The following is a 27,391-nucleotide window of genomic DNA, read 5'->3' on the forward strand; positions in this document are numbered from 1 at the left end:
GCTCCATGGTATTAGCTCCTTTCCACATCATTGTCTTAGCAACAGCAGCGCCTTCCATTGGTGGTAACCAGGAAGACAATGACAATCCGTGTCCTGTGGAGTTAACGGACCAGTTCGGAGGGGAGGAAGTATCTTAATGGCAGCCTTCTCCTTAGGATGCTTCCACTTAATTCTGGTCCCATCTTTCCATCTTTGCTCTGTCACCACAGTAATTCACCAGTGATTTGCAAAAACATGGACTGTCAAAGACTAATTTTTCTGCCCAAGATGTTCTCATCTAGGTTGTTGCCTTTAACCTTCATCACTCACAGGAAAAAGGTTGAACTCAGAGAGATGTGCAGATTACTGAAGATGCTCTAAAAGGTATTCAGAGAAGATGTAGCAAATTTCGTATCAGGGAGACACCCTTACTCTAGCAGATTGAGAAGTGTGGGAGGAGAGAATGCTGTCAGCCATGGGGGCTCTGCCACTCTCTATTTATTTAGGAGTCAGAGTTTTATAGACCCAATGTCCAGACAGCTGTCTGTGCCCCTACAAAGTTTTACAACACTAGGAATCAGTCTTGTTTCATAAATCTTTTCTTAACCATTTCCGCCCAGGCATATAGAACATTCTCTGTGTGCACAAGTATTTTGCTGATGTTTGCTTGGAGCTAATCTTTTATATAAACTGTAGAGCTGAACCACCATTCTTATGTCACTGATATTTAGATGGCAAAGTTCAGAGCCCAGAGGGACTGGGGTGGCATTTCCATGTCAATCACCTTTCAAGGCATTCCTCCCAAAGTACCTTGACAACAGCAGTCATGAAACCGATCCCCCAAAGAGCCATCTGACATTTATTCTTTTGCTGTAAAGCCTGAGAACGCACTAGAGCCAAAACGTGTGAAGGAAGCAGTTATTCTTTTATAGCCCTTCCTGCCGCCGGATTGCCATCACCTGTGTTAGTTACTCATCTACGCAGTGATCTGAGACAGTCTTGAACACAGGCAGCCTGCTTGCTGATTCCAAGCTTACGGCCATGGAGAGGAGAGCAGCATTAGTTAAGTCCCGGTCCTTGGGGTTCAGTGGGGGCTCCGTGCTGGCCTGTGTTTCTTTGTTTTACTGTGGGATGCTACAGTGACTCAGGGTCATGGTACCCCCGAGTTTTTGTTTCCCAGATGGGTGCCCCTCCCTGTTTATTTACTGCTTCTACAGCTCTGCACCTTGAGTGTGGGCTCCACAGTCCACGCATCTCCACCTTTGCCTCCTTACTGATGGGGGAATAATGCTTCTCACAGTTATTGGTGAATATTACATTTTTATAAATACTGGCTTAGCATCAAAGACCACTATCAGCATAGACCTTCAGCTCACTGAAGCCAGTTACACGGTTGCAAAAAGACTGCTAACCGTATTGGCACATAGAACAGCATAGCTTTTCCGTCCTCAGCAGTAGCTCAGGTCCAGCTCATTTCCTGGACTGGAGAGAAGTCAAAGGAGGGCAGCTTCTTCCTCCCTGAGCTTGTCTATTATAGATGGGAGGGAAAGAGGCTAGAAAAATGCCTTTCAGCGGATTGCATGGTGTCATGGTTTGAGTATGTGGTGTGGTGTTTTGATGTCAGTGCTGCCAGGCCTCTCCCTTGTGCTATTTCTCTTTCTTCATGATTCACTCCTGCAGCTTGGTTAGGCCTACATCTGCAGTTCTCAAGGCCGGGGCCCATTCTGTCCTCCTGAGTCTGAACTCAGACTCTAGATGCTTCTTGGCGATCCTACCTGGGAGTCTCCAGGACCCCTCTGGTTTAGCATGTTCTAACTGGAGAGCATTCCCTTTTCTCCAGCATGTGCTGTTTCTCCTCATCCCTTCAGTACGTGGCATCACTCAATGGCCCCAACCAGAAATAGTTGTTACAATAGATGCACATTTCTCCTCCCTCCTCCCAGCAACCCGTGCTCTGGCCTGCTGACCTCAGAACACTCTTCAGACTCTCCTTCCAGGTCTGGTCCCACTGGTACTTTTAAAATACCTTTCTCACCAGTTCTGCTTGGGCGGCTGCAAGAAGCCCCAGATCAGTCCTACTATGTGTTGTCTCTAGTTCCCGCCAACTCCTCTGTCATCAGATATTCACAATTCTGGTGTATTCATGCCGCTCCTCTTGTGAGACTCTAAACAGCTTCCAAAAGGATAAAACTCAGATCCTTCAATTCCTGCCCATTTTATCAGTTTCAGTGTCAAACCCTCCTACCCAAACATCAGACTTATTCTGTTCACACATCAGTGTCCATGGAGTCCCCTTGCTTCTCTCCCCTCGAGAAGCTCCTCGGCTATTTCTAAGAATTGGCTTAAAGCCCCAAATCCATTCTTCGGAGAAGCCCGCCATACTCCAGGGCAGAGTGAAGAGGTCAAGACCTTAAGGTTCTCATAGCACTTAGTTCAAATTTATACTTTAGTATTAATGTGATACTTATTAGCTTACATGTATGTATTATTTATATGATCATGTATGAAATAAGATAGCATATATAGTTCCTGAAAGGGTCTGGCAAATAGGAGACATTTCATAAGTGCAAATTTTCTTGTTTTCTTGATCTCCGTTAGCCTGAGCCACTTGAAGGCAGGAAACATATGATATGCACAGCCCTTACACAAATTGGAACCTCAGTAGAAGTTTCAGGGGAATTAAAGCCAACCAGTTTCATTTGCATTTCTGCCCAGAAGTTTTTCTTTTTTCCCTTTCATTCTTATAGTTTAGTCAGCCTTCTAGAAGTTCTTGTTTCCCGTCAGCTCTTTGTTTTGGAGGAGGTGATTATACTTTCCTCCCTGCCTCTGTCAAGTAGGGCCACTCAAAGTTCCTGGTAGAGACCGCAGTTGACACGCTTGGCCTTCATACATCAGGGGCACATGTCAGGGGAAGGCATCCTGGTGGCTGAAGTATGAACTTTGCTTCCAGAGAAACCTGCATCTCAATTCCAGCTCTCCCATCATTTAGCTGGGTAATCATGAGGCGGTGGTTAACCTTACATAAGCCTTAATTTACTCACTGTACATTGGGAATAATAATATGTGTCTCTTGGGGATTTATGAGGATTACATGAAATAATTTATACAGGGGCACCTGGGTGGCTCAGTCATTAAGCATCTGCCTTCAGCTCAGGTCATGGTCCCAGGGTCCAGGAATCAGTCCCCACATTGGGCCTCCTGCTCAACGGGGAGCCTGCTTCTCCCTCTTCCTCTGTCACTTCCCCTACTTGTGTTCCCCTCTCTTGCTGTCTCTCTCTCAAATAAATAAATAAAATCTTGAAAAAAAAACATATAAAGGCCTTAGTGAATGATAATTATTATTTTTATAGCAGAAATTCTGTTCCTTTCAAGAAGAGATGAAATTTAATTTACTTAAAAAAAAATACTTAGTTATTTGACAGAGAGAGAGAGACACACAGTGAGAGAGAAGGAACACAAGCAGGGGGAGTGGGAGAGGGAGAAGCAGAGAGCCCAGCAGGGACCCCGACATGGGGCTTGATCCCAGAACCTTGGGATCATGACCTGAGCTGAAGGCAGACACTTAACAACTGAGCCACTCGGGTGCCCCTAATTTCCTTTTTGATAATAGTTAGTTTTATTTGAAATTAAAGACTTGATTTGTTGCATAATTAGTTGCCATCTAAGTTCAAAGATAATTTTTTTAAAGCGGAACTTACTTTTAAAAGATTTATTTATTTATCTGAGAGCGTGAAGGAGAGCGCCTAGGGAAAGGGCAGAGCGGTGAGAGAAACAGACTCCCTGCTTAGTGTGGGGGCCAATGGAAAGATTCTCTCCATCTCACAACCCTGAGTTCATGACCTGATTTGAAGTCAAGAGTCACAGGCTTAATTGGCTGAGCCACCCTAGTACCCCTAAAGATAATCTTTTTAAATCATAATTTTAAACCAGTTTATTTCTTGTAAGCGCCTTTTTGGTGGCTAGTAATGCTGGGTCTTTCTTCTCTTTGTTTGTTTTAAAAGATTTTATTTATTTATTTGACACAGAGAGATAACTCACAAGTAGGCAGAGAGGAAGACAGAGAGAGAGGGGGAAACAGGCTCCCCACTCAGCAGAGAGCCCAATGTGGGGCTCGATCCCAGGACCCTGAGACCGTGACCTGAGCCGAAGGCAGAGGCTTAACCCTCTGGGCACCCAGGTGCCCCAGTACTGGGTTTCATATGTAATTTTCTCTTACTCCTTGCTATGGTGCATTTTTATGCATTTGAATAATGTTCAGGCTGAAGTTTTGTGAATTTAAATCCAGAAAAAGATAATTTAATACTATGGCACAGAGACCATGATGAGAAATAGTTAACCATATAAAGCAGCGTACCATGGTGTGTACAGATGTTGACTCTTAGGCTGTACACCTGAAATACGATGGTATGTGTCAGTTTTATCTCGAGTTTTTAAAAGAGCAGCACGTTATTGTATTTTCCTATTGACCTAGGAAGTTGAAACATTGATTAGTCCTGAGATTTGAGTCAAAGTGTATTTGGCATTGAGGTGACTGGGTGGCTCAGTTGGTTAAGCATTTGACTCTTCATTTTAGTTCAGGTCATGATCTGAGAGATCTTTCCATGCTGGTGAGGAGCCTCACACTCATCAGGGAGTTTGCTTACGATTCTCTCTCTCCCTCTTCCTCTGCCCCTGCCTGCCCTTTGCATGCATACCCGAGCCTGCCCCCTGTCCAATAAAGAAAGAAAGAAAAGAAGAAAGAAAGAAAGATTTTTTAAGTACATTTGCCGTTGATTACAAAAAGTAATAGCTTGGCATTTAGGCTCTCTTTCCTTTTTAAAAATCATTTTAGTGTCTAGTAATTGTATATATTTTTATTCACACCTTCTTTAGGTAGACATGCTTACTACTTCAACCATTACTAAAAACATTATACTTTGTAATATGTATTATTTTCACATATTTCAAAAGTATATTGATTGTGAGCTTAAAATAACATTTTACTTAAAGTAACTTAAAATTTTCTTAAAATGACATTTTAAGTCTTTTATTCAATTCTTTAAACAATCATTGTTGAGTAGTTTCTTTTTTTTTTTTTTAAATTTTATTTATTTGACAGAGAGATAGAGATCACAAGAAGGCAGAGAGCTAGGCAGAGAGAGAAGGGAAAGCAGGCTCCCCACTGAGCAGAGAGCCTGATGCAGGGCTTGATCCCAGGATCCTGAGATCATGACCAGAGCCGAAGGCAGAGGCTTAAGCCACTGAGCCACCCAGGTGCCCCTGTTGAGTAGTTTCTATGTGCCAGTCCAGGGTTTTTAATGTTTGAGATACATCAGTGACCACTCCCAGCCCCAATCCCTCTCCTTGCGTATGTTGCATTTAATAAACAAAAAATGTGGTAACTTCTGTATAATACAAGGTGATAGATGCTATGGGAAAAACAGAGCAAAGTAAGAGGGGTTGGGAATGTGAGGGTAGGGTAGGGGAGATGAGTTGTGGCTTTCAAAAGGGTGGACACGTTAAGCTTCATTGAGAAGGTGTAATTTGAGTAGAGGACTTAAAGGTTGGGCTCATGAATCATGCTGACCTCTGGGAAGAGAGTGTTTAAGACCAAGGCGCCAACAATGCAAAGGCCTTGAGGCAGGGTGTTTATAGTAGTACAATTAAATCTTGACTTAATATTTTTTAAAAAACGAATGTTTCTTTATAAATATTTACTGATTTGGTCTTACATGTTTTTGGCAAAAATGCTGACATAGGAGACACACTATGAAGAAAACAAAAACTATGTGCTTTCAACTTAAAATCCACAAGAAAAGATAAAATAATGTGATCATATATAGCTTTAATGCAGATTGTAAAATAGCATGATAGCTTTCATTTAATGCAGTTTGTACAACAGCATGAAAGATCTGCAGTCTCTTGATTTTCAGCAAAGGAAAGACCCATTCTGCCTTATGAGTGATCATGTGAATGCAGACCATTCAGCCTTGCCTAGGAGGATAAGCTTGAGAAGTGATGGAGATCAGAGAATGGGAACAGTTGGCTAGGAAAGGAGAACATGTGCAAAGTCTAGGTAAGAAGTTGTGATGCAGAGCCCCGTCCAGGACAAAGGTGGTTTAATTGGAAATACATTGGAAAGGACATGGGTTCAAGAGGGGTGGTAAGGATCTGATGACTAAATGTGTAGGAGAAATTGAGTAGAGAGAAGCAGTAATTGGCAAGAATAACTTCCAGGCACTCTCATTTGCAGCCAGTGTAAGTCAGTTGCTGTCACCCACAGCCAGCATCTACACCGTCCGTGCCCGTGCCATCCCAGTGAGTCCTGCTTCCAGGTGTCAGACTTGGGTAACGGAGTAATGACGGAGGCCTTTGTGGTGCTTTGTGCTTAACTTTCTTTCATGTTTTTTGTAATGCTTTTGTTATCTGGGTTCTCTGAAGAATCAGGTGATTTCAGAATTTGCAGTGTAATGTTTTCCTTTGTACGTAGCAGTTCAGTGAGACATTCGCCTGGGTTTCAGTATCTTTTTGAAGAGGTTCTTTGAGGTTTGTTTGAATCAAAAGATCAGTAGATTAAAAAAAAATTAAAGAGACAGACTCATGTTTTAAGCCTGGGCTGTGCAACCCAGTAAGCCTGTGACCTTGGACAAGTCCCTTAGTGTCTGGGGACATCAGTTTATCAGAAGAGTGAGTCAGTATGCTAGGCAATCTCTAAGACCCTTTACAGACTCTAGAATTCCAGGAAATCCACAACTTAGCAACCAACCATCTAGACCTCCAGCTGCTTTCATAAGTAGGAACGGTAGTCACCAACCCTGATTATCCTGCTAACTTTGATGAGATGAGCTATCTGCAGTTTCTGATTTCAGCATACAGCTTTTTTGTTCAGAATAATTTTGTCAGAAGTTTTGAGCCAGAAAAATAACTAACTACAGGCAACTAGATATTTATATAAACTGATCTCTCATGTAATTTACTGTTTAATGTTACAGTAGAACTTTTGTTGTATTTAGCTGTTAGTGAAAATATGCTCTCTCTTTTGCTCTCTGTGAAGGGTAATGGGGGCATAGGGGACTTCAGCAGCTTTCTTTGTGTAATACATCAGTGTTCTGGCTTCCGGTTTTAGCCTTGAGCAGGATATTCCCCATTCATTGAATAACTTCCAAGGGCCTTTGTCCTTAAGATTCTGAAATTTGCCAGAGGCAGGCTTGAAAGTTGTTGCATTCAAACTTGTGTATTTTTTTCTTTTACCTTCTCCCTGCCATCCTCTTAGGAGAAATATTATTAAAGAAGCTACTGCATCTGGTTACTTGCATTCAGTGTTGGAAGACTCCGGGTAGGAAAGCAAAAAAATGTGTTACCATCCTTTAAAGAAAGATGAGGACAGGTAAACCATTAAACACCCAGGCAAACCTAGAGAGGAAGCAGCCAGCCCTGTGGTTTATGTGTGGAAAGATCTTGAAATTGCCTTGCATGTGTTTTGTGTATGAACCTGAATTTGAAAGAGTTTATGGAAAGAATTTGTAGACCTCAGTTTGTTTTTTTTTTTTTTGAAGGTATTTTGAATCTAGAGAGGCTAAAAGCTGCTGCTGTTACACAAACCTCATCTTTTCTCTTGCTTCCATGTATTGTGACACATGTCAGTCTTCTTAGAAATATGACTAAGGGTTTCTAACACAGTTTGAAGTTTAGGCTGAGAGTTTGCAGCTGAAGTATCCCTTCCCGCCCATTTCATAAAAATACATGTTGTCAGAGAAGGTTAGGGTCATTAGGCATTTGAGAGGAGGGAAGAAAAATTATTTGAACTCTGCAGGGTACATGAGCAGAATTTGCAGTGAAGGTTAATCAAAACCAAAAGGCAGGTCAGTCACTGAACCAGTAGTTCTTAAACTGTGGTCCACGAGGTTAGAGCTGTTTTCATAATAATAGTAAGAAGTTACTTGCCTTTTTTACTCTCATTTTCTAATAAGTGTACAGATTGAGTGCAGAAGCAGATAAGATCTAACAATCTTCTCTTAATGAGATTTGCAAAAAATGGGGAAACAGTGCCACTCTTTCCACTTTATTTTTTGTTTTGTAAAATATAGATATTTTAATAGTTTGATTTATATGACTGTCATACATTTTATTGTTATTTTAATGAATTCATATTTTAAAATTTCCCCAGTTTCAATTTCTAATATGATAAAAATCAATAGTTACAACCCATCGAGTCCTTAATAACTCGTAAGAGTAAAGGGAACTAGAGAATTTGAGAACTGCTAATTTAGGCAGAAGACAGCAAAGACATCCACATATTTCAGGTCACTGATTGCTGAAGTGTAGATACAGTCATAAGTAAGAACATAAGAATCTTCAAGGGTCTTTCTTAGCGTCATCCATACGGGATTTCAGATTTTTAGAACTTGTATGGGAAGGAAAAATAACACACATGGAAAGCAAGTTCAGAGAGAACGCGAGACATATTGGCAGAAAGAGGCCAAATGAGAACCTCATGGGTAAGGTGGAGACTCCTTTGTCCTCACCCCACGGACTGGAGATCTTTTCATAGACGGGAAAGAACAGCTAGAAACCATGAGAAGAGCAGCCCTCTTGACCTTTTGCCTTCTATGAAAGGATTAGGAAATGAAGTTGTTCCCCATCCCCCACCTTTAATAATTTGAGCAGAAGTCACTACTTTCCTGGAATTTCTTTTCAAAACTCTAAATTTCTTAATAATGTTGAAAACACTGCCATTTTTATAGCATAAAAATGGCCTTCAAAATAAGGTCAACTTCTGTAAAATTAGGTTTATTTTGTTTATCATTATGGATTTTCTGTTGATTACATGTTTCATCTGATTTCAGAAAGTTTTTGTGAAGGCTTCCAAGAATATACATAATAAACTAAATGTGATGGAATTTAAGAAAAAGAGCAGATGAACTACGGGAAGGGAAGGAAAAACAAAATAGGACAAAAGCAGAGAGGAGACAAACCATAAGACGCTCTTAACTCTAGGAAACAAGCTGAGGGTTTCCAGAGGGAGGTGGATGGGGGGATGGGGTAAGTGAATGATGGGCATTGAGGAGGGCCCTTGGTCCAATGAGCACTGGGTGTTATATGCATCTGAGGAATCACTGAACTCTACCTCTGAAACTAATAACATGCTGTATGTTAATTAAATTTAATTTAAATAATTAAAAAAAAACCTGAAAGTGAAAACATAAAAATTGGAATCAAGACCAGGGAACCTATTTGTGTGTATGTGCCCCCAAATACGGTGATAGCCATAATTAAGGGACATAGAATATTAGAGCATGTGTGTCATGTGAAGATGGACCAGATATGTATGTCATACACAGTGTCTGCCCCTGCTCAGCCTCTTCCCTGGTGAAAGAATGGTCTCATATGGGCCCTCAAGAAAAGATGGAGGTGGCCATGTTTTGTAGCTCATGACCCCATTTTCTCTTGAGTATTAACTGATTGAACTGAGAGAGGATGCTGGCCTGAAGACTGGCCGGGGGCCTTGTATGGACTGGTTCGCATCTGAGTTAGAAAAGATATGTAGGCTATTCAGATTCCTGCCTTAAATTTGCACCTAGAAGTACCAAGAGAGCAAGCCAGTGGGTGGAAGGTGAAGCTGAAAGGACATGTTGTAGACAGGGGGTTGCAGAGGCTGTGATGGCTACATGCAGGCTCCAGTTATGAGGGAACAGAAGCTGAGTTGCCAGAAGAGACTGTGTGGTTGAGAAGGGTAAGAGATTGCACTTTGAGAAAAAAGACACAGAGATACCAAGAGAGAAGCCTGTAGCCTGTAAGAGAGAGGGTGGGCAAGTGCAGCGTTAGTGGCCAGCAGGCTTCCCTCTATGGCCTCTGTCTCTTTGCCGTAAATCCTCTTTTTACTGGCTTGAGTTCCTGGCAACCAAAAGACCCTGAGTGGAACCTAGAGTAACACATATATGAAGATGATAATGACCAGCATGTTTTGTATGATTAAGACTTGACTTTGATTCTCAACTACCTGGTAGCCAAGGCAAAAGGAGACATTGTTCATTCTGAAATCATACCATAAAAAAGAAGGTAGTTTTAAAAGTACTAGTAGTTTTCAAACACTGAATTTAAACTCATCACCCTCTTATGTATAGAGGTCCCTTAAAAATTAAAAATAGAATTATTATATGATCCAGCAGTCCCGCTTATAAATATATACCGAAAAGAATTCAAAGCAGGACCTGCAAGAGAGGTTTGCACACTCATATTCATTGCAGCATTATTTACAATAGCCAAGAGGTGAGAGCAGCCCAGATGTCCATTGAAAGGAGGATGGATCAAGAAAAGGTGGTACATACATGCAATGAAATATCATGCAGCCCTAAAAAAGGAAATTCTGTCACATGCTGCATTGATTAACCTTGAGGACACTAGGCTAAGTGAAATAATCCAATCACAAAAGGACAAATGCTGTCTGATTCCCTTTGTGTGAAATATCTGAAGTATGAAAGAAACAAGAAACAAAATCAATGAAACAGAAAGTTAGAAAGGTGGTTATCAAGGAAGCAGGGGTGTGGGTGGGGTAAAGTTAGTTTTTATTGGGTATCAAATTTTAGTTTTGCAAGATGAGAAAGGTGCTAGAGATGTGTTTCCTAACAATATGAATATACTTAACACTGTTGAACTGTACACTCTAAAATGATTAAGATGGTAACTTTAATGTTACATTATGTAATTCTTACCACAATAAAAAAAGATCAGTCACCTTTATGTAAATTAACAATTGAGACCCTAAGTAATGTATTTGAAAATTTTCTGAACAGTTCGAAAGTAGATGCAGAAGTGGATTTCAAATGAAAATATAAAATAAGAATTTTGCTAATATTGGACCTTCCAACAAAATTTCAGCTTTCAATCAATTTCTCTCTCTTCTCTAGCCCATGTTTAGTATTTAATCTTCAAAAGTTACTAAAATTCGGGGCGCCTGCGTGGCTCAGTGGGTTAAGCCCCTGCCTTCGGCTCAGGTCATGATCTCAGGGTCCTGGGATCGAGTCCCGCATCGGGCTCTTTGCTCAGCAGGAAGCCTGCTTCCCTCTCTCTCTCTCTGCCTGCCTCTCCATCTACTTGTGATTTCTCTCTGTCAAATAAATAAATAAAATCTTAAAAAAAAAAAAGTTACTAAAATTCATAAGCAACTTGCCTTTGGGGTTTCATAGACTTTATTGCCAGCAAAATGGAAGACTAGAGATCTTTTTTTAATTTTATTTTTAATTTCAATGTAGTTAACATATAGTGTTATATTAATTTCAAGTGTACCATATAGTGATTATTAAATAAGTGTGTTCTTTAATCCTCATCATCTATTTTACCCATCTCCACCGCCTCCCCTCTGGTAACCATCAGTTTGTTCTCTGTAGTTACAAGTCTGTTTTTTATCTATCTATTTATTTATTTATTTATTTGACAGACAGGGATCACAAGTAGGCAGAGAGGCAGGCAGAGAGAGCAGGAAGCAGGCTCCCAGCCGAGCAGAGAGCCGGATGCGGGGCTCGATCCCAGGACCCTGAGATCATGACCTAAGCCGAAGGCAGAGGCTTTAACCCACTGAGCCACTCAGGCGCCCCACAAGTCTGTTTTTTGATTTGTCTCTCTCTCTCTTTTTTTTCCCTCTGTTCGTTTGTTTTGTTTCTTATATTCCACATACTAGTGAGATTATATGGTATTTATGTATCTCTGACAGGTTTATTTTGCTTAGCCCTTATTTTGCTTAGACCGTGTAGATCTGTCCGTTTGTTGCAGATGGCAAGGTTTCATTCTTTTTTGTGGCTGAATAATATCCCATTGTGTGTATACATACACACACACACACACACACACACACACACCACTTCTTCATCCGTTCAGCTATATAAACACTTGGGCTGCTTCCATACTTGGCTATTATAAATAATGTTGCAACAAACATAGGGGTGCATGTATCCTTTCAAATTAGTATTTTCATATTCTTTGGGTAAATTCCTAGTAATGTGAACATTGGATCATTTCGTAGTTCTGTTTTTAATTTTTTGAGGAATCGTCCACACTGTCGTCCACAGTGGCTGCACCAGTTTGCAGTACAAAGTCAACTTCTCTTTTATGGAAGGAGATACAGAAAGAAGATACCTTTGTTCCCAACCAGGAATGTAGTACTTCTGTGTTCGTGACACTTTTTACGTGCATGTCTCCTCTCTCCAGTAATGGCTTTGCATGGGCACATACATGAGTGTACCTCAGAGCTGTTTTTGTGATACTTTTGCTGGATAGTTAAGAAGATGACATCACTTCTTCTTTCATTCTTACCACATTTGGGCTAAGTTAAGAGTTTCCATTTATTTTTTGTATGATCTTGCTGCTCAGCTTGAAATTTATTTTTTCTGAGAGGAGAGGAAAACTTATACAGAGACTCTTAATTCTGTTTTCTTCATAAAAATTAGATTTATCAAGCATTAAATCAGTTTATATGCTCTGATACACAACAAACACAACGAAGAATCAGTAGCTAATTATCTAATTTTAGGGTATATTTCTGTTCCCTAAAGTAGTGCTGTATTTTAAGAAATAAGAGATCATTGGCAAATGTTCAGTTAAAGCAAGCAACTAAAAATGGATGCGTATATTTTCTACTCATAAGGTACTGTGGTCCTGTTACTAGAATTCTCTGGGATCTGTTTCATTGCACCTTAATACTTAGTGAGTGAGCAGGTAGGCCATGCTTAGAAGCTGCCTAGCATTCCTTCACTGTAAACTCATACTGAAGAGTTAGGGTCCCCATGGGACTAGCAGAAGAGCCAAGCTCGTTGCCTTCTAACTCATTATTATTGATTGCTAACACATTCTTGTATTTTGCAGTGGTTGAACATTACTTTGGGGAAAAAAAGAGAAGCAGGAAGGGAAGGAGGAAACTGGTCAGGAAGTACGCTTGGCCTAGGGTGGCAGCTGCTGCCTTGGTATGAGTATGGAGTTCAGGTAGCTTTGCAGGGTGTGCATTACTTCCTGCATTTCACAGAAGAATTAAGGATAGCCCTGGGAACTTAGGATGTGTAGGAGTCTAAGGATGACTAGTAAACAAAACCTTTTGTACCTTTCATCTCGGTGAAAACACAAAGTACTATCTCTAATTTAGAACGACAAAAAGCTGAATAACAATTTGACTCAGGTAAGGTGATTTCTGTTACCAAAGGGGAGCTGTGGTACCTACTTGACAGGTACATTTTTATAAAGCAGTAGAAAGTAATTCCTGTTCTCATGAAACACGCCCCTGGAGGTTGAGAATGGCACGTGTTTACACAGGCATGGGGCCTTCTTGTACATTCTTTAATGACAGAGCATGCTGGCATCTTCTCTTCGCAACACAATGTTGCCTAAATAAAGTAACATTATCTTCTGATTGATTCATTATGGAGGACCTGGTTTTTGTAGGAATTCAAAGAGACAAAGAGGAGTAGAAAACATGTTGACAAATGCACAAAGAAGCATAATAGTATTACTCCACTTACAGTCTTTACTGCACCCTCAGCCCAAAGCACACTCTGTTAGTAACTGCCCATAACAGCGGACCTTAAACAGTCTTGCAACTTTTTTCCCCCCGTTCTTAATTTGACCTGAAACATGCCTTTTCCTTTCCTTCTAAATCTTAGGCCTAGAATGGTGCTCCATGCTGCCTTTGGAGTTAAGACTGTGGCAAATGTTCCATTTAACCACGTTACCCTATCCAGTATTGATCACCTAGCTGTAATTGCCACAAGTAAGATTTTTAGTGGATCCATAGTATGTCTCCAGGAACTACGATACCACTGTTTTTCAGTTTTAATCCAAAAGTAGCACCTGTGAATCTGTCTTTTTTCACGCTGAGTCTACCAAGTAATGGAAAACAATCCCATTCATGGAAGTTTACACAGAACTCTTGGAAATGTTCCCAAAAAGAAATATGTGAAATTTAGGTGAAAAAAATTATAAAAACTTACTAATGTACATAAAAGAAGACTTATAAAGGTCAAGCCCTCAGTTTGTTTCCTGTGATATTAAGAGTCACTTTTGGTTTGTCTCCCTCTATGATTTCGTCTTATTTTTTCTCTCCCTTCCTCTATGCTCCTCTGTTTTGTTTCTTAAGTTCCACATATGGATAACATCATACAATAATTGTCTTTCTCTGATTGACTTATTTCACTTAGCATAATGCCCTCTATGTCATTGCAAATGGCAAGATTTCATTTCTTTTGATGGCTGAGAAATATTCCCTTGTGTATATATATACACAAGGGAATATTATATATATTATATATTATACACACACACACACACACACATCTTTATCCATTCATCTGTTGATGGACATCTAGGTTCTTTCCATAGTTTGGCTATTGTGGACATTGCTGCTATAAACATTGGGGTGCAGGTGCCCGTTCAGATCACTACATTTTTATCTTTGGGGTAAATACCCAGTAGTGCAATTGTTACATCTTAGGGAGCTACATTTTTTTAAGAAGAAAAATTAAGAGATACATAGCCTGTGGTTAACACACATTTGATATCTGCAGTAATCAAATCATTTTCATTTTGACACAAGAATAGAACGTCAATAGAGCAGAGTTAGATAACTCCCAAATAGATCCAATTATATGTAAAAACATAGAATATGGGAAAGAAGACATCACATGTCAGTCCTGGTTGGGAAAAGTTTTTAAATAAATAGTTCAAAAGCAGTTGGCTTGCCTTAAAAAAAAAATCAATTTTAACCCACACCTTATGTCTTACAAGCAACTTTGATGTACAAAATAAAGCTTTAAAAAATGAAAAGCAAAAAACTAGAAGTGACTAGAGAGGACATTTATAAACAGTCCATTGGGAAGAATGTAATAAGCTTTTAAACAATGCAAATTACAAAGGAAAATATGATATTTGCATAAAATTAAAAACTTCTCAGTGTAAAAAAAGGTACTTAAATGCATTTTAAAAGAAAATAATACATTGTTGCTTGAAATATGAGAGGAAGGATAATATCTTTAGTTGACAAGCATACAAATAGAAAACACTAAAATTCTATAGACAGCTGAAAAGTCATATAAAGAAATACTTAGAGCTAGTAAACATTTTAATGTGTGAAATTTTTTAAATTTTAATTTTGCCTGAGTAATCCCAGCTTTATTATATACCTGTTGGCTGGCATTGAATAAAATGGTCTGTCTTGTACACTGATAGAGGAGACATGAATTGGCATTAAGTATATAGAAAAAGTATTGGTCATATGTAATGAGTGCTTGAGAAGTATTTGTACCTTTTTATCAGTAACTACATTTCTAGAAAATAATCATGAAAAGAAAGATTATTCATAGTAATAAATACTATTTTAACAATTATTTTTATAATAATAAAAACACTGGTGTCTTAGAAATATAACAGTCAGGGACTCATTAGATAAAATCTTATGTAGCCTTCCAGTGGAATATTATGTAGCCATTAAATGTGTATTTTCAAAGAATATTTAATGACATTGGAAGTGGTCATGTCATATTGTTAAGTTAAAAAGGAGAGCTACAAAACAGTATCAGTGGTACTATCATTCCAATTTAATGTGTTTTTATGTACACAAGAGAAAAGATGAAAAAGCAAAATATTAAAAATATTAATAGTAATTAGCACTATTTGGCAAAAGTATAGACTACTTAAATTTTCCTTCCTGATAGAGTTCCATTTTAAAATTTACCATATTACACATACTACCTTTATAGTCAGAATAATAAATTTTTAAAATAAAGCATGTTTCTAAAAAATCAAAAACCACATTTCTTTAGTACATCTGTTTTTGAATATGAAATTCAAGTAGGCAAGAAATACAGAATACAAATACAGAATATTTGAAAGCTATCATCGTTTCATTGAATAGATACACAAGTAGATATAAAACTTTGGATAAAATACATTTTTTTCTTATATCTACAGAATATTTACAAAATCATGAATATCTTTACAAGGAAAAATCTTAGAAAATTTTAAAAAGTAAAGATATGGTTTCTGAATATAAACCAATAAAACTAGAAAGCAGCAACAAAAAGGTAGCTATAAATATAAGTGCTTGCTAATTAAGCATTTTTTCCTCAGTAATTTCCTAATTGAAAGAGTAAATAAGTATATATATTATTTCTGAAATACATAAAATAATACAGAAATTGTTTTAAAGGAGAACCACTTTGTGTAAAAACCTGTGGAATACAGTCAAATCTATATTAGAGAATTTTACCTTTAAAAAGCTGGGGGTGCCTGGGTGGCTCAGCCATTGCGCGTCTGCCTTTGGCTCAGGTCATGATCCCAGGGTCCTGGGATTGAGCCCATCTGGCTCCCTGCTCACCAGCACCCTGCTCGCCAGCTCCCTGTTTCTCCCTCTCCTACTCCCCCTGTTGTGTTCCCTCTTCCTCTGTTTCTGTCTCTGTCAGATAAATAAAATGTTAAAAAAGAAAAAGAAAAGAAAAGAAAAAAAAAGAAAAGGTGTTATACATGTGAATCTAGCATTCAACTTTAGTTATACAAAAGTGATAAAATAAACCAAAAGAAGGTTGGTTGGAAGAGAGAATGACAGAAATCAGTACTGAAATTAAGATTGAGAAAACAAAAGGACAGTAAATAGAACTAAAAGCTGAGTTTTAGAAAGTACTCAGCTTAGATCAATAGATCTAACACTTGGAAAAGTGTACTCTCCAAGAAAAAAAAAAAAGAGTGAAATAGATCAATTCCTTGGCACATCTCATTAAGGGAAACAAGAAATAAGAAGTATATAATGTTAAGCATAAGGAAAGAGGTGTTAACCACATTATATATATAAAACCACTCATTTCTGCTATAATACAACATGTTTTTAAATATCACTGCACTATGTAGAATTGCACAATAAAAGCTATAAAAGGCTTAGAGGAAAATGAAGGTAGGAATACAGTAATTAAAAACTATGTTAAACACACACACAATGTGGTCCATGATATATGAAAAATAAAGATGGGACACTCATAAAAATGTAGCACAGTTTTAAACATGCTAAATTAGGGAATATATAAACATTTTAGTAACGATGGCCCTTTACCTTGAAAAAGGCCTGAGGTTCGCTTGTGGAAGTGTACCTCAAAAGGATTGCAGCTTGTGAGTTATTTGGAAATGGTGGGATGAGGTAATCTGAAATCAGAAGGCCAAGTTTTATTACCAGATGTAGGTAGGTGTGGCTCCCAAGGGGTGGTACACTGAGGTAGTCGGCAGATGTTTGAGATCTTTGTGTTTTTGCTTTATGTATTCCCATGTAGCTTGGTTCAATTTTCTGTTCTCATCTACTCTTTCTGGACAAAATCATGTAAAAGTGACATGAAATTTGAGCTATGCTCAAATTGTTCCTTAATTTACCAATTGTGTTGAAACAAATTTCACATTTTAGAATAACTCTTATAGCAGAATTGCGTTATATGAAAGACAGTTAAAAAGAATCAGCAATGTTAAGTTAGTTATATATGGTAATATGTTTGAAAACTTAAGTGGGTGATTTTATAATAAAATATAAATTAATAAATTTGACTCGAAGAGAGCCGAGAGCTTATGAGACTGATAACTGTATGAGAAATGAGAAAAGTTGTTAAAGAGCTGCTATTTAAAAAAGAACCCAACATTCAGTATTTTTTTTTTAAGATTTTATTTATTTATTTGTCAGAGAGAGAGAGAGCGAGAGCGAGCACAGGCAGACAGAGTGGAAGGCAGAGTCAGAGGGAGAAACAGGCTCCCTGCGGAGCAAGGATCCCGATGTGGGACTCGATCCCAGATGCTGGGATCATGACCTGAGCCGAAAGCAGCTGCTCAACCAACTGAGCCACCCAGGCGTCCCAACATTCAGTATTTTATAGCCAAATTCTAATACTCTGATTAAAATTGTTCAGTGTATTCCAGAAGTTTTTTTTTTTTTTTAAAGGAAGACTCCTTAACTCATTTTACAAAAGTAGTGTTTATTTCTTTTACTTAACTCTCATAGAATACTTAATGTGTGCCAGGCACTGCTTTTAAAGCTAATATTAACCAAATCCTCACCACAGGCTTATGAGGCTATTTCTGTTATGGAAACGGAAACTGAAGTGCAGAGATCTTGAGCAGCTTGTCCAAGATCATATTATGTAGTATGTGTTTTAGCCAGGATTTAAAACAGACAGTTTGACCAGTGTCCAAGCTCTTAACTCTTAACCACTGTGCTTTGCTCTCTTTAAATGAAAACTTAAGGAAAATAGCTCTAGCAGCTTTCTGAGTTGTAAGAAGCACAGCACTTGCAAAGTCTAAGATCTGACCTCCCAGTGTCTTGTTAATAAGGGTAGATAGTATAAAGTTCCAGAAGGAGGGGGAAGCTAAGTTCCATGGAATTACGATCAAAATTTAAAGCAAGGGAGGAGAGAGCCGGCAGATAAATTCCCTCTCTATCCTTTTCTCAAACGGATTCTTCCAAAGCTTGGTGTTTAAATTCTGTCTGTTAGAGACTTCCTGTATGCTAGAAAACTAACTGGGCTTCTCCATGAAACACAGGCCAGCTTGGTGATGTACAGCCTCACTTTCTCTGCCTCCTTTTACTTTTCCTTCATTCACACTGCTGATATTGCACCATCAAATAAAGCAGCAGTACTTAAGTTTTGCCTCATGCTCTCCTTTTTAAGAAATCACGCTGTGGTAGGATTTAAGGAGGAAATCCATAGAACAAGAAATGAATATGGCAAATAAACATATAAAAAGTACTCTAGCTCATAAGCAGTTAAGGTAATGCATATTAAACCATTCTGAGTTACAGTTTTTTGTACATCAGTTTGGCAGAAAATTGAAAAAAATGAGTGTTACCCAGTGTTGATTAGTTATAGGGAAATAGGCTATTGCCTGAGGATCAGGTGGTGGGGAATTGAAATGCCACATACTTCTGGAAAGTGAGATCTGGGAGAGTTTATTAAAATATTAAGTATTTATAATCTTTGAGCTAGCAATCTTTTCAACCTGTAGATTTATTAATATGTTTAAACATGCATGCAAAGACATTTCATGCTGTATTGTTATAGTACAAAATAGAAGACAAATAGAATGTCCATCTAACAGAGAGTATATGAGTAAAATATGGCATATTCATGTTTTGGAGTACAAGACAAGCTGCCAGAAGGAATAAATTAGAATCACACATCTTATCCGAGAAAGATAGCTCTGATATATTATAAATGAAGCAATAAGTTGTAGAGTAATGTCCATAGTATGACCCTATTTTTGTGCAACAACAACAACAACAAAAAAACCTTTATATGTTTACATATGTTGATATAAAGGGGAAAGAAAGATTTGAAACAAGACACCAGGCTATTAACACTGGTTTCCTCAAAAGGGATGAGATAGAAGGTGGAGATAATTATTGACTTTTTATTTATATATACCAAACCATTTGATCTGGTTACAGTGTTACACTGTTACAGTGAACATTAAAAACAATTAGGTGTGGTGAGAAACCAGAAGCTTTCCCACTAAAGTCAGGTTTCAGGCAGGCATTCCTTTTCAACATTGTACTGGAAGTTCTAGCTAATGCAATAAGACAAGAAAAGGAAAATAAAAGGTATCCTGACAAGGAAGAAAGAAATAAAACTCTTTGTAGATGGCAAGATTGTCTATGTAGGAAAATCTGAAAGGATTGACCAAAAACACCTCCTGGAACTAATAAACAATTATATGAAGGCTGCAGGATGCACAATTAATATATAAAAGTCAATTGTTTCTTGTATACCAGTAATGAACAAGCAGAATTTGAAATTAAAAACATAGTACCATTTACACTAGCACCCCCCAAAGTGAAATACTTAGGTATATATGTAACAAAATATTTACAAGATTTGTATGAAGTAAACTACAAACCTCTGCAACTTTTTTCAAGATATGTCTCCAAAGGCAGAGAAAACAAACATGAAAATGAACTTTTGGGACTTCTTCAAGATCAAAAGCTTCTGCACAACAAAGGAAACAGTCAACAAAACAAAGAGGCAACCCATGGAATAGAAGAAGATATTTGCAAATGACACTACAGAATAAGGGCTGATATCCAAGATCTATAAAGAACTCCCCAAACTCAATACTCAGAAAACAGATAATCATGTCAAAAAGTGGGCAGAAAACATGAATAGACACTTCTCTAAAGAAGACGTACAAATGGCTAACAGACACATGAAAAAATGTTCATCATCACTAGCCATCAGGGAGATTCAAATCAAAACCACATTGAGATACCACCTTACACCAGTTAGAATGGCCAAAATTAACAAGACAGTAAACAACAAGTGTTGGAGAGGATGTGGAGAAAGGGGAACCCTCTTACACTATTGGTGGGAATGCATGTTGGTGCAACCACTTTGGAAAAAAGAGTGGAGATTCCTTAAGAAATTAAAAATAGAGCTTCCCTTTGACCTGCAATTGCATTACTGAGTATTTACCCCACAGATACTGATGTAGTGAAAAGAAGGGCCATTTGTACCCCAGTGTTCATAGCAGCAATGGCCATAGTCGCCAAACTGTGGAAAAAACCAAGATGCCCTTTAACGGACAAATGGATAAAGAAGATATGGTCTGTATATACTATGGAGTATTATACCTCCACCAGAAAGGGTGAATACCCAACTTTTGTATCAACATGGACGGGACTGGAAGAGATTATGCTGAGTGAAATAAGTCAAGCAGAGAGAGTCAAGTATCATATGGTTTCACCTACTTGTGGAGCATAAGGAATAACATAGAGAACATGGGGAGATGGAGAGGAGAAGTGAGATGGGGGAAATCGGAGGGGGAGACAAACCATAAGACTGTGGACTCTGAGAAACAAATTGAGGGTTTTGGAGGGGAGAGGGGTGGGAGGTTGGGTTAGTCTGGTGGTGGATATTAAGGCGGGCACGTATTGCATGGAGCACTGGGTGTGGTGCATAAACAGTGGATGCTGGAACACTGAAAAGAAATAAAATAAAATGGAAAAAAAACTTTAATAAGTGGAGAGAGATCCATGTTCATAGATAGGAAGACTCAATATTGTCAAGATGCCGGTTTTTCCCAACTTGATCTATAAAGTCAGTGCAATCCAAATCCCAGCAAGTTATTTTACAGATCTCAACAAACTGACTCTAAAGTTTATATGGAGAGGCAGAAGACCCAGAAGAGCCAGCACAATATTGGAGAACAAAGTTGGGGGATTGACAACACTGTCCAGCTTCAAGTCTTAACTGTAAACCTATAGTAACCAAGGTAGTATGGTATGGATGCAAGAATACACAGGTAGATCAGTGGAGCAGAACAGAGAGCCCAGAAACAGACCCTCATGAATAAAGTCAGCAGAGGAGCGAAAGCAATACACTGGAGAAAAAATAGTCTTCTCAACAAATTGTGCTGGAACAACTGGATATCTACGTGTAAAAATTGTATAAAAAATGTAAAAAAAAAAAATCTAGACAAGACCTTAACACCCTTCACGATAATTAACTTGGAATAACTCACAGACCCTAAGTGTAAAATGCAAAACTGTAAAACTCCTGGAAGGTAACACAGGAGAAAATTTAGATGAGTTTCAGTTTGTTGATGACATCTTAGATACTATAACATAGGTATGGTGAAAGCAAGAATTGATAAACTGTGCTTCATTAATATGAACATTTCTTCTCTGCAAAACATTGTAAAGGGAATAAAAAGACAAGCCACAGAATGGGAGAAAATATTTGCAGAAGATATATCTGATAAAAGGAGTTATCCCAAATATTTGAAGAACTCCTTAATCTCAACAGTAAGAGATTAAAAGTGAGCCAAGGCACTATGGACTCTGAAAAACAATCTGAGGGGTTTGAAGTGGCGGGGGGTGGGAGGTTGGGGGAACCAGGTGGTGGGTATTAGAGAGGGCACGGATTGCATGGAGCACTGGGTGTGGTGCAAAAATAATGAATACTGTTATGCTGAAAATAAATAAAAGAAAAAAAAAAGTGAGCCAAGGACCTCAGCAGATAACCTCACCAAAGAAGATCTACAGATAGCAAGTAAGCATATGAAAAGATGCTCCATATCTTATGTCATCAGAGAAATGCAAATTAAAATGAGAGACCACTATATACTTATTAGAGTGGCCAAAATCCAGAACACTGGCAACACCAAGTGCTGCCAAGGATGAGGAGCAATAGGAATTCTCATAGGCTGCTAGTGGAAATTCACAATGGTACAGCCACTTTGGTCATTTTTTAAAAATCTTTTTTTAAATATAGTTAATCAACATATAATGATTGTTTCAGAGGTATGGGCCTGTGATCCATCAGTCTTACATAATACCCAATGCTCCTTCTATCACATGCCCTCCCCAGTGCCCTTCACTCAGTTACCCCATCCCCGTGGTTGTTCTCTTAAAACTAAACATAGTCTTACCATAAACCCAGCAATCCTTGCTCTTTTATCCAAAGGAGTCGAAAACCTGTGTCCCTGCAAAAACCTGCATACACATGTTTATAGGAGCTTTATGGATAATTGACAAAAATTTGGAGGTAACCAAGATGTCCTTATGTACGTGAAAGGATAAACTGTGGTACATCCAGTCAAAGGAATAGTATTCAGTGCTAGAAAGAAATGAGCTATCCAGCCATAAAAAGACATGGAGGAAACTTAAATGCATAGTATTAAGTAAAAGAAACCAATGTGAAATGGCTGCAAACTGTATGATTCCAACTATATGATCATCTGGAAAGGGCAAATCCTTGAAGACGGAGAAAAAAATGAGTGCCAGGGATTTGATGGGAAGAGAAAGATGAATAGGCAGAGCACAGAGGATTTTTAGTGCAGTGGAGATAACTCTGCAGTCACCAGAATAGTGGATACATGTCAGTATGCATTTATTGTAGACCACAGAATTTGCAGTCTCAAGAGCGAACCCTAAGGTAAACTATGGCCTTTGGATGGGGGATAATGATATGTCAGTGTCGGCTTATCAGTTGTAATAAATGTACCACTGTGGTGAGAGATGTTAGTGGAGGAGGCTGTTTGGAGGGGAGCAGGGAGCATGTGAGGAATCTCTGTGCCTTCCTCTCAATTTTGCTGTGAATTTAAAAATGCTCTAAAAAAAGTATTAAAAAAATCTTAGGATGATAATATAAAGAAGGAAAGACAGAAAGATGGATTAAAATGTGTAATGTGTACATCTCTGATCTACTGAGCTTTGATTGGTTAAACCCAACAAAATATTCTTTTTTAAAAAAAATATTATATTTATTTGAGAGCCAGAGATCACAAGTAGGCAGAGAGGCAGGCAGAGAGAGAGGGGAAGGGAAGCAGGGTCCCTGCTGAGCAGAGAGCCTGATGCGGGGCTCGATCCCAGGACCCTGAGATCATGACCTGAGCCGAAGGCAGAGGCTTAACCCACTGAGCCACCCAGGTGCCCCCCAACAAAATATTCTGAGCTGCAGCCACACGTTCACATTACATTGTTTGTGAGGGTTAAAAGATCAAATCTTTTAAGAAGTCAAGTTGGCAATAGCTGTCAGATTTTAAATGGTCATACCCTCTCATCCAGCAATTCTGGAACTTCATTTCATTGAAATATTGTTGGAAATATAAAAAGATGAAATATATTGAATGTAATATTTTTAAATAAAGAAAACAAAATGCAGGCATTTCTCAGTAGGAGACCATTACTGCACATTCTTTGCAGTCATTAAAAAGAGTGAAGTTCACAGACCTGTACCCCTGGGGATAAAAATATATGTTTATAAAAAATAAAAAATTAAAATTCTAAAAAAAAAAAAAAAAAAGAGTGAAGTTGATAAACATGTACTCATGTGGAATGTTATACATGATTTGTTAACAGAAAGAAAGCTCTGTTAAAAAGTATTAACATTTTAAAAAAAGAAAGTATTAACATTTTGAGTCAGAGAAAGACAAATACCATGATTTTATTTACATCTGGAATTGAAACAAAACGAATGAGCAAAGGGGAAGAAAAACGACAAAATAAGAAGCAGATTCTTCACTATAGAGAACTTACTTTGATGGTTACCAGAGGGGAATGGGGGGGGGGAATAGGTCATGGGGGTTAAAGAGGACATTTGTGATGAGCACTGGGTGATGTATGGAAGAGCTGAATCACTGTATTTTACACCTGAAACTAATATGACACTGTATGTTACCTATACTAGAATTAATACTAGAAACTGAATTGAAAAAGTATTACTATTTTGTTTCATTATGTATATTATTCCAATAATTCTTTGTATAATAGTTATTTCTGAGAAACAATATCACAAAGGACTTTTAAATGCTTCTCTTAACATTTCTTTAAAATAGCATATTGTTTCTTTGATCAAAAAAATAAGAATAAAAATGGCCGACAAAACTCTCCCAAATTTTTCCCGTGATTACGTGTTTCTATTTTCATAGGAAAAGCAAATGAACAAAAAAATTAAGTGTACCAGTGCAGTGAACTGGCAATTTTATTGTGTTTGTTAAATCTACTATGTTGATTCTAAATACAGATCTGCACCTAGTTGTTTCATTTTACACCCTGCCTTGTCCTGAAAGGAATTGAGTGACCTTTTGCCCACACTAGAGAAACATTTCAGTGTATTCAAAGTAACATGAGCTCTTTGAACTCAGCAAACTCTTGCCTAAATAACAAAGGTCTTTAGTAAATTTATTCAGCAAGTATGTGAGGAAATTTGGGGCGCTCTAAAGTGGGGGACTCAGGATCAAGCTACTCCTGCTTGGGACTGAGGGGGGCAGTGAGTCGAGGCTTAGATGAGTGCACAGCTTTCTTACCCACACCACCAGCTGCTCATGGGAGAACGACTGCATTACTTTTAAAAATCAGTCTGTTCTCTTCAACTGTGAGTCTCTTCAGAAATGAGAAATGAGCATGGTGCTACTTCTTGAAGGAATACTGATAGGAATTTAAAAAGTGACAAGTTGAATAATGTTTTTACAGAGAGAATCATGGGGAAGAAAATCCATAGCCAGGATAGGGAAGTGAACACCCAGAGGAACTTTGTTACCTCCTATATTCTGTCACATCGCCTCATACTTCCCTTGGTGGCATCTATCACAGAAATAATAAAATAAGTATTTTCTTCTAAAAAGTTAAACTATATCAACTCAGTAAATACCCAAGAGCAGTTAAGAAGTTTACACTTCTGTTCTCCTACATAGCTTTCTTAAGTCCTCAAGGAAAAATTCTGGAAGCCTCCAAATGTTTTGAAAAGCTCATGGTTCTGTTTCTAAGCTCAGATGAAGGCATCAATTTATTATCCTTCGCAGCTTTCCTTATGTTTGACCACTCGCTATTTAAGAGTATATGGATATTTTGCATTTGAAAGAAGCTGAAGGACTCAAAATTGGCTGGGGCTTATAAACACTTGAATCGCTTCTACATATGGGTCATTGTATGTGTAGATGCGTGGCTGAAGAATGCACATACTCACACGCACAAAGTCACACGCTCACGTTTTGTGTGGCCTCACAAAGTATATACAATGTGTCATATAGAAACTATCTTTGAGTAAGTTTGACATCCACATTAATCTCATGAGATTTGGAGATGCCTTTTCACATTTCTGTTGGGTCAGTACTGATTTCTTACTATACCAAGACACTGCCATGTACCATAGGGTTGAGTAAAGTGCAGGCTTGAGAAGCTTACTGGAAGGAGAAATAAGTCACATGATATTAGAAACAGACTCTTTAAAATACCTGATTTGAGGGGCGCCTGGGTGGCTCAGTGGGTTAAAGCCTCTGCCTTCGGCTCAGGTCATGATTCCAGGGTCCTGGGATTGAGTCCTGCATCAGGCTTTCTGCTCAGCAGGGAGCGTGCTCCCCCAACTCCTCTCTACTTGCCTCTCTGCCTACTTGTGATCTCTATCTGTCAAATATAAATATTTTTTTAAATATTTTATTTATTTGACAGATAGAGATCACAAGTAGGCAGAGAGGCAGGCAGAAAGAGAGACGAGGAAGCAGGCTCCCTGCTGAGCAGAAAGTCCACTGTGGGGCTCGATCCCAGGACCCTGAGATCATGACCTGAGCTGAAGGCAGAGGCTTTAACCCACTGAGCCACCCAGGTGCCCCATAAATAAAATCTTTTAAAAAATAAAATAAAATAACTGATTTGCTTCTGTAATAGAGAATTGCCATCGATTTGCTTACCTGCCAAATTTGTAGCTGTAGCAAGTTGAATGAGGGTTATCTTCAAAATTGACCACTGTCAAGACACTGAAATTGATCATTTTCTTTTTCACACATATACTCAAGAAAACAGAAACAAAAAACCAACCTCAGTGTTACAAGATAAAAATTGTAATTGCACTGAATCATAATCATAATCGTTACTTTTAAAGATGTACAAAAATGCTGAGTTGATTGGCCATAGTAATGTTAGATCTAATTCTGTGATGATGTTTTATCGAAACCTAATTATTCACTTAAAGAATTTCTTTTTACTTGATATTTTTCTTTTCTTTTGCAGGAGTTTATTTTATCAGAAGATTATAACAAGATGACTCCTGTGAAAAACTATCAAGGTAGGAATGAGACAGCAGTGTTTTTACTTAGACTTTGAAATGTATCTTAACAGCTTCACTTTATAGTAGTCAGGGGAAACAAAACAGAGCAGCCCTTTCAGGTGAATTTTATCCAAGTCTTTGAGTTAAGAAACGGAGGCTTAACGAGGTTGGGTGACTTGCCTAAGGTCCTGTAGCTGGTAACATGCAGAACATGCGGACTGGGTCGGTGTGACCCCAGAACTTCTGACATTTGTCCTTTGTCTCTCTGCTACACTACACGGCCTCAAAGCAGTGTAGCAGGTGCCGAGAGTAGGGTCAGTGTTAGAAGTGAGCTACTTTACATGGGGCTTGTTTCATTTTCGGTTAAATATCTTTAAAGGCCTTAGAATATCCATGTTGTCTAAGGGAAAGAAATTTAGTGTGTCTTCAACATTGGCATTGTGCCATACATGGATTAGGAGCCATTTTCTGTAATGATTTATTTATCTAGACCAATGATGTTATAGGATCAGAACATTAAAAGTGGATCTTTTAAGACTTAGAGGTTACTTAATCCACAATTTCTTGATTCCATCCATCCTGTGTATGATTATCCACATTCTTTTCCGATACCTCCAAAGACATATCTAGCAAACCATCCCGGTTTTTATAAAATGCAAGTATTAAGTTCTTTATTTCTAGATTTTGAGCCAAAATTCATTTCCCTGTGGATTTATTCTTTGTTTTCACATACTACTTACCAAGTATTCCTTGAGTACCTACTGAGTTTCAGTAACTGAGGATCATAATAGTAAACAAGACATGTGTAGTACCTGCCTGTAAGCAGTTTGTAATTATGTAGAGGTTACAGACAGGTAGCCAGGTCATTAAAATGTTATGTTATGAATACT

General features: G+C 38.3%; 1 protein-coding gene across 3 annotated transcripts in view; it reads left to right on the forward strand.

Annotated features, from left to right (window-relative positions):
* Positions 1 to 27,391, forward strand: part of WDFY2 (WD repeat and FYVE domain containing 2) — a 179,064-nt gene that overhangs the window by 99,830 nt on the left and 51,843 nt on the right. For all 3 annotated transcript variants that reach the window (XM_059143771.1, XM_059143770.1, XM_059143772.1), the window contains exon 4: positions 26,465 to 26,519. In XM_059143771.1, coding sequence (XP_058999754.1) covers positions 26,465 to 26,519 — 55 coding nt within the window. The remainder of the gene's footprint in view (positions 1 to 26,464; positions 26,520 to 27,391) is intronic.

This window comes from Mustela lutreola, chromosome 13 (genome assembly GCF_030435805.1).
Source record: "Mustela lutreola isolate mMusLut2 chromosome 13, mMusLut2.pri, whole genome shotgun sequence".
Lineage (NCBI taxonomy): Eukaryota > Metazoa > Chordata > Mammalia > Carnivora > Mustelidae > Mustela > Mustela lutreola.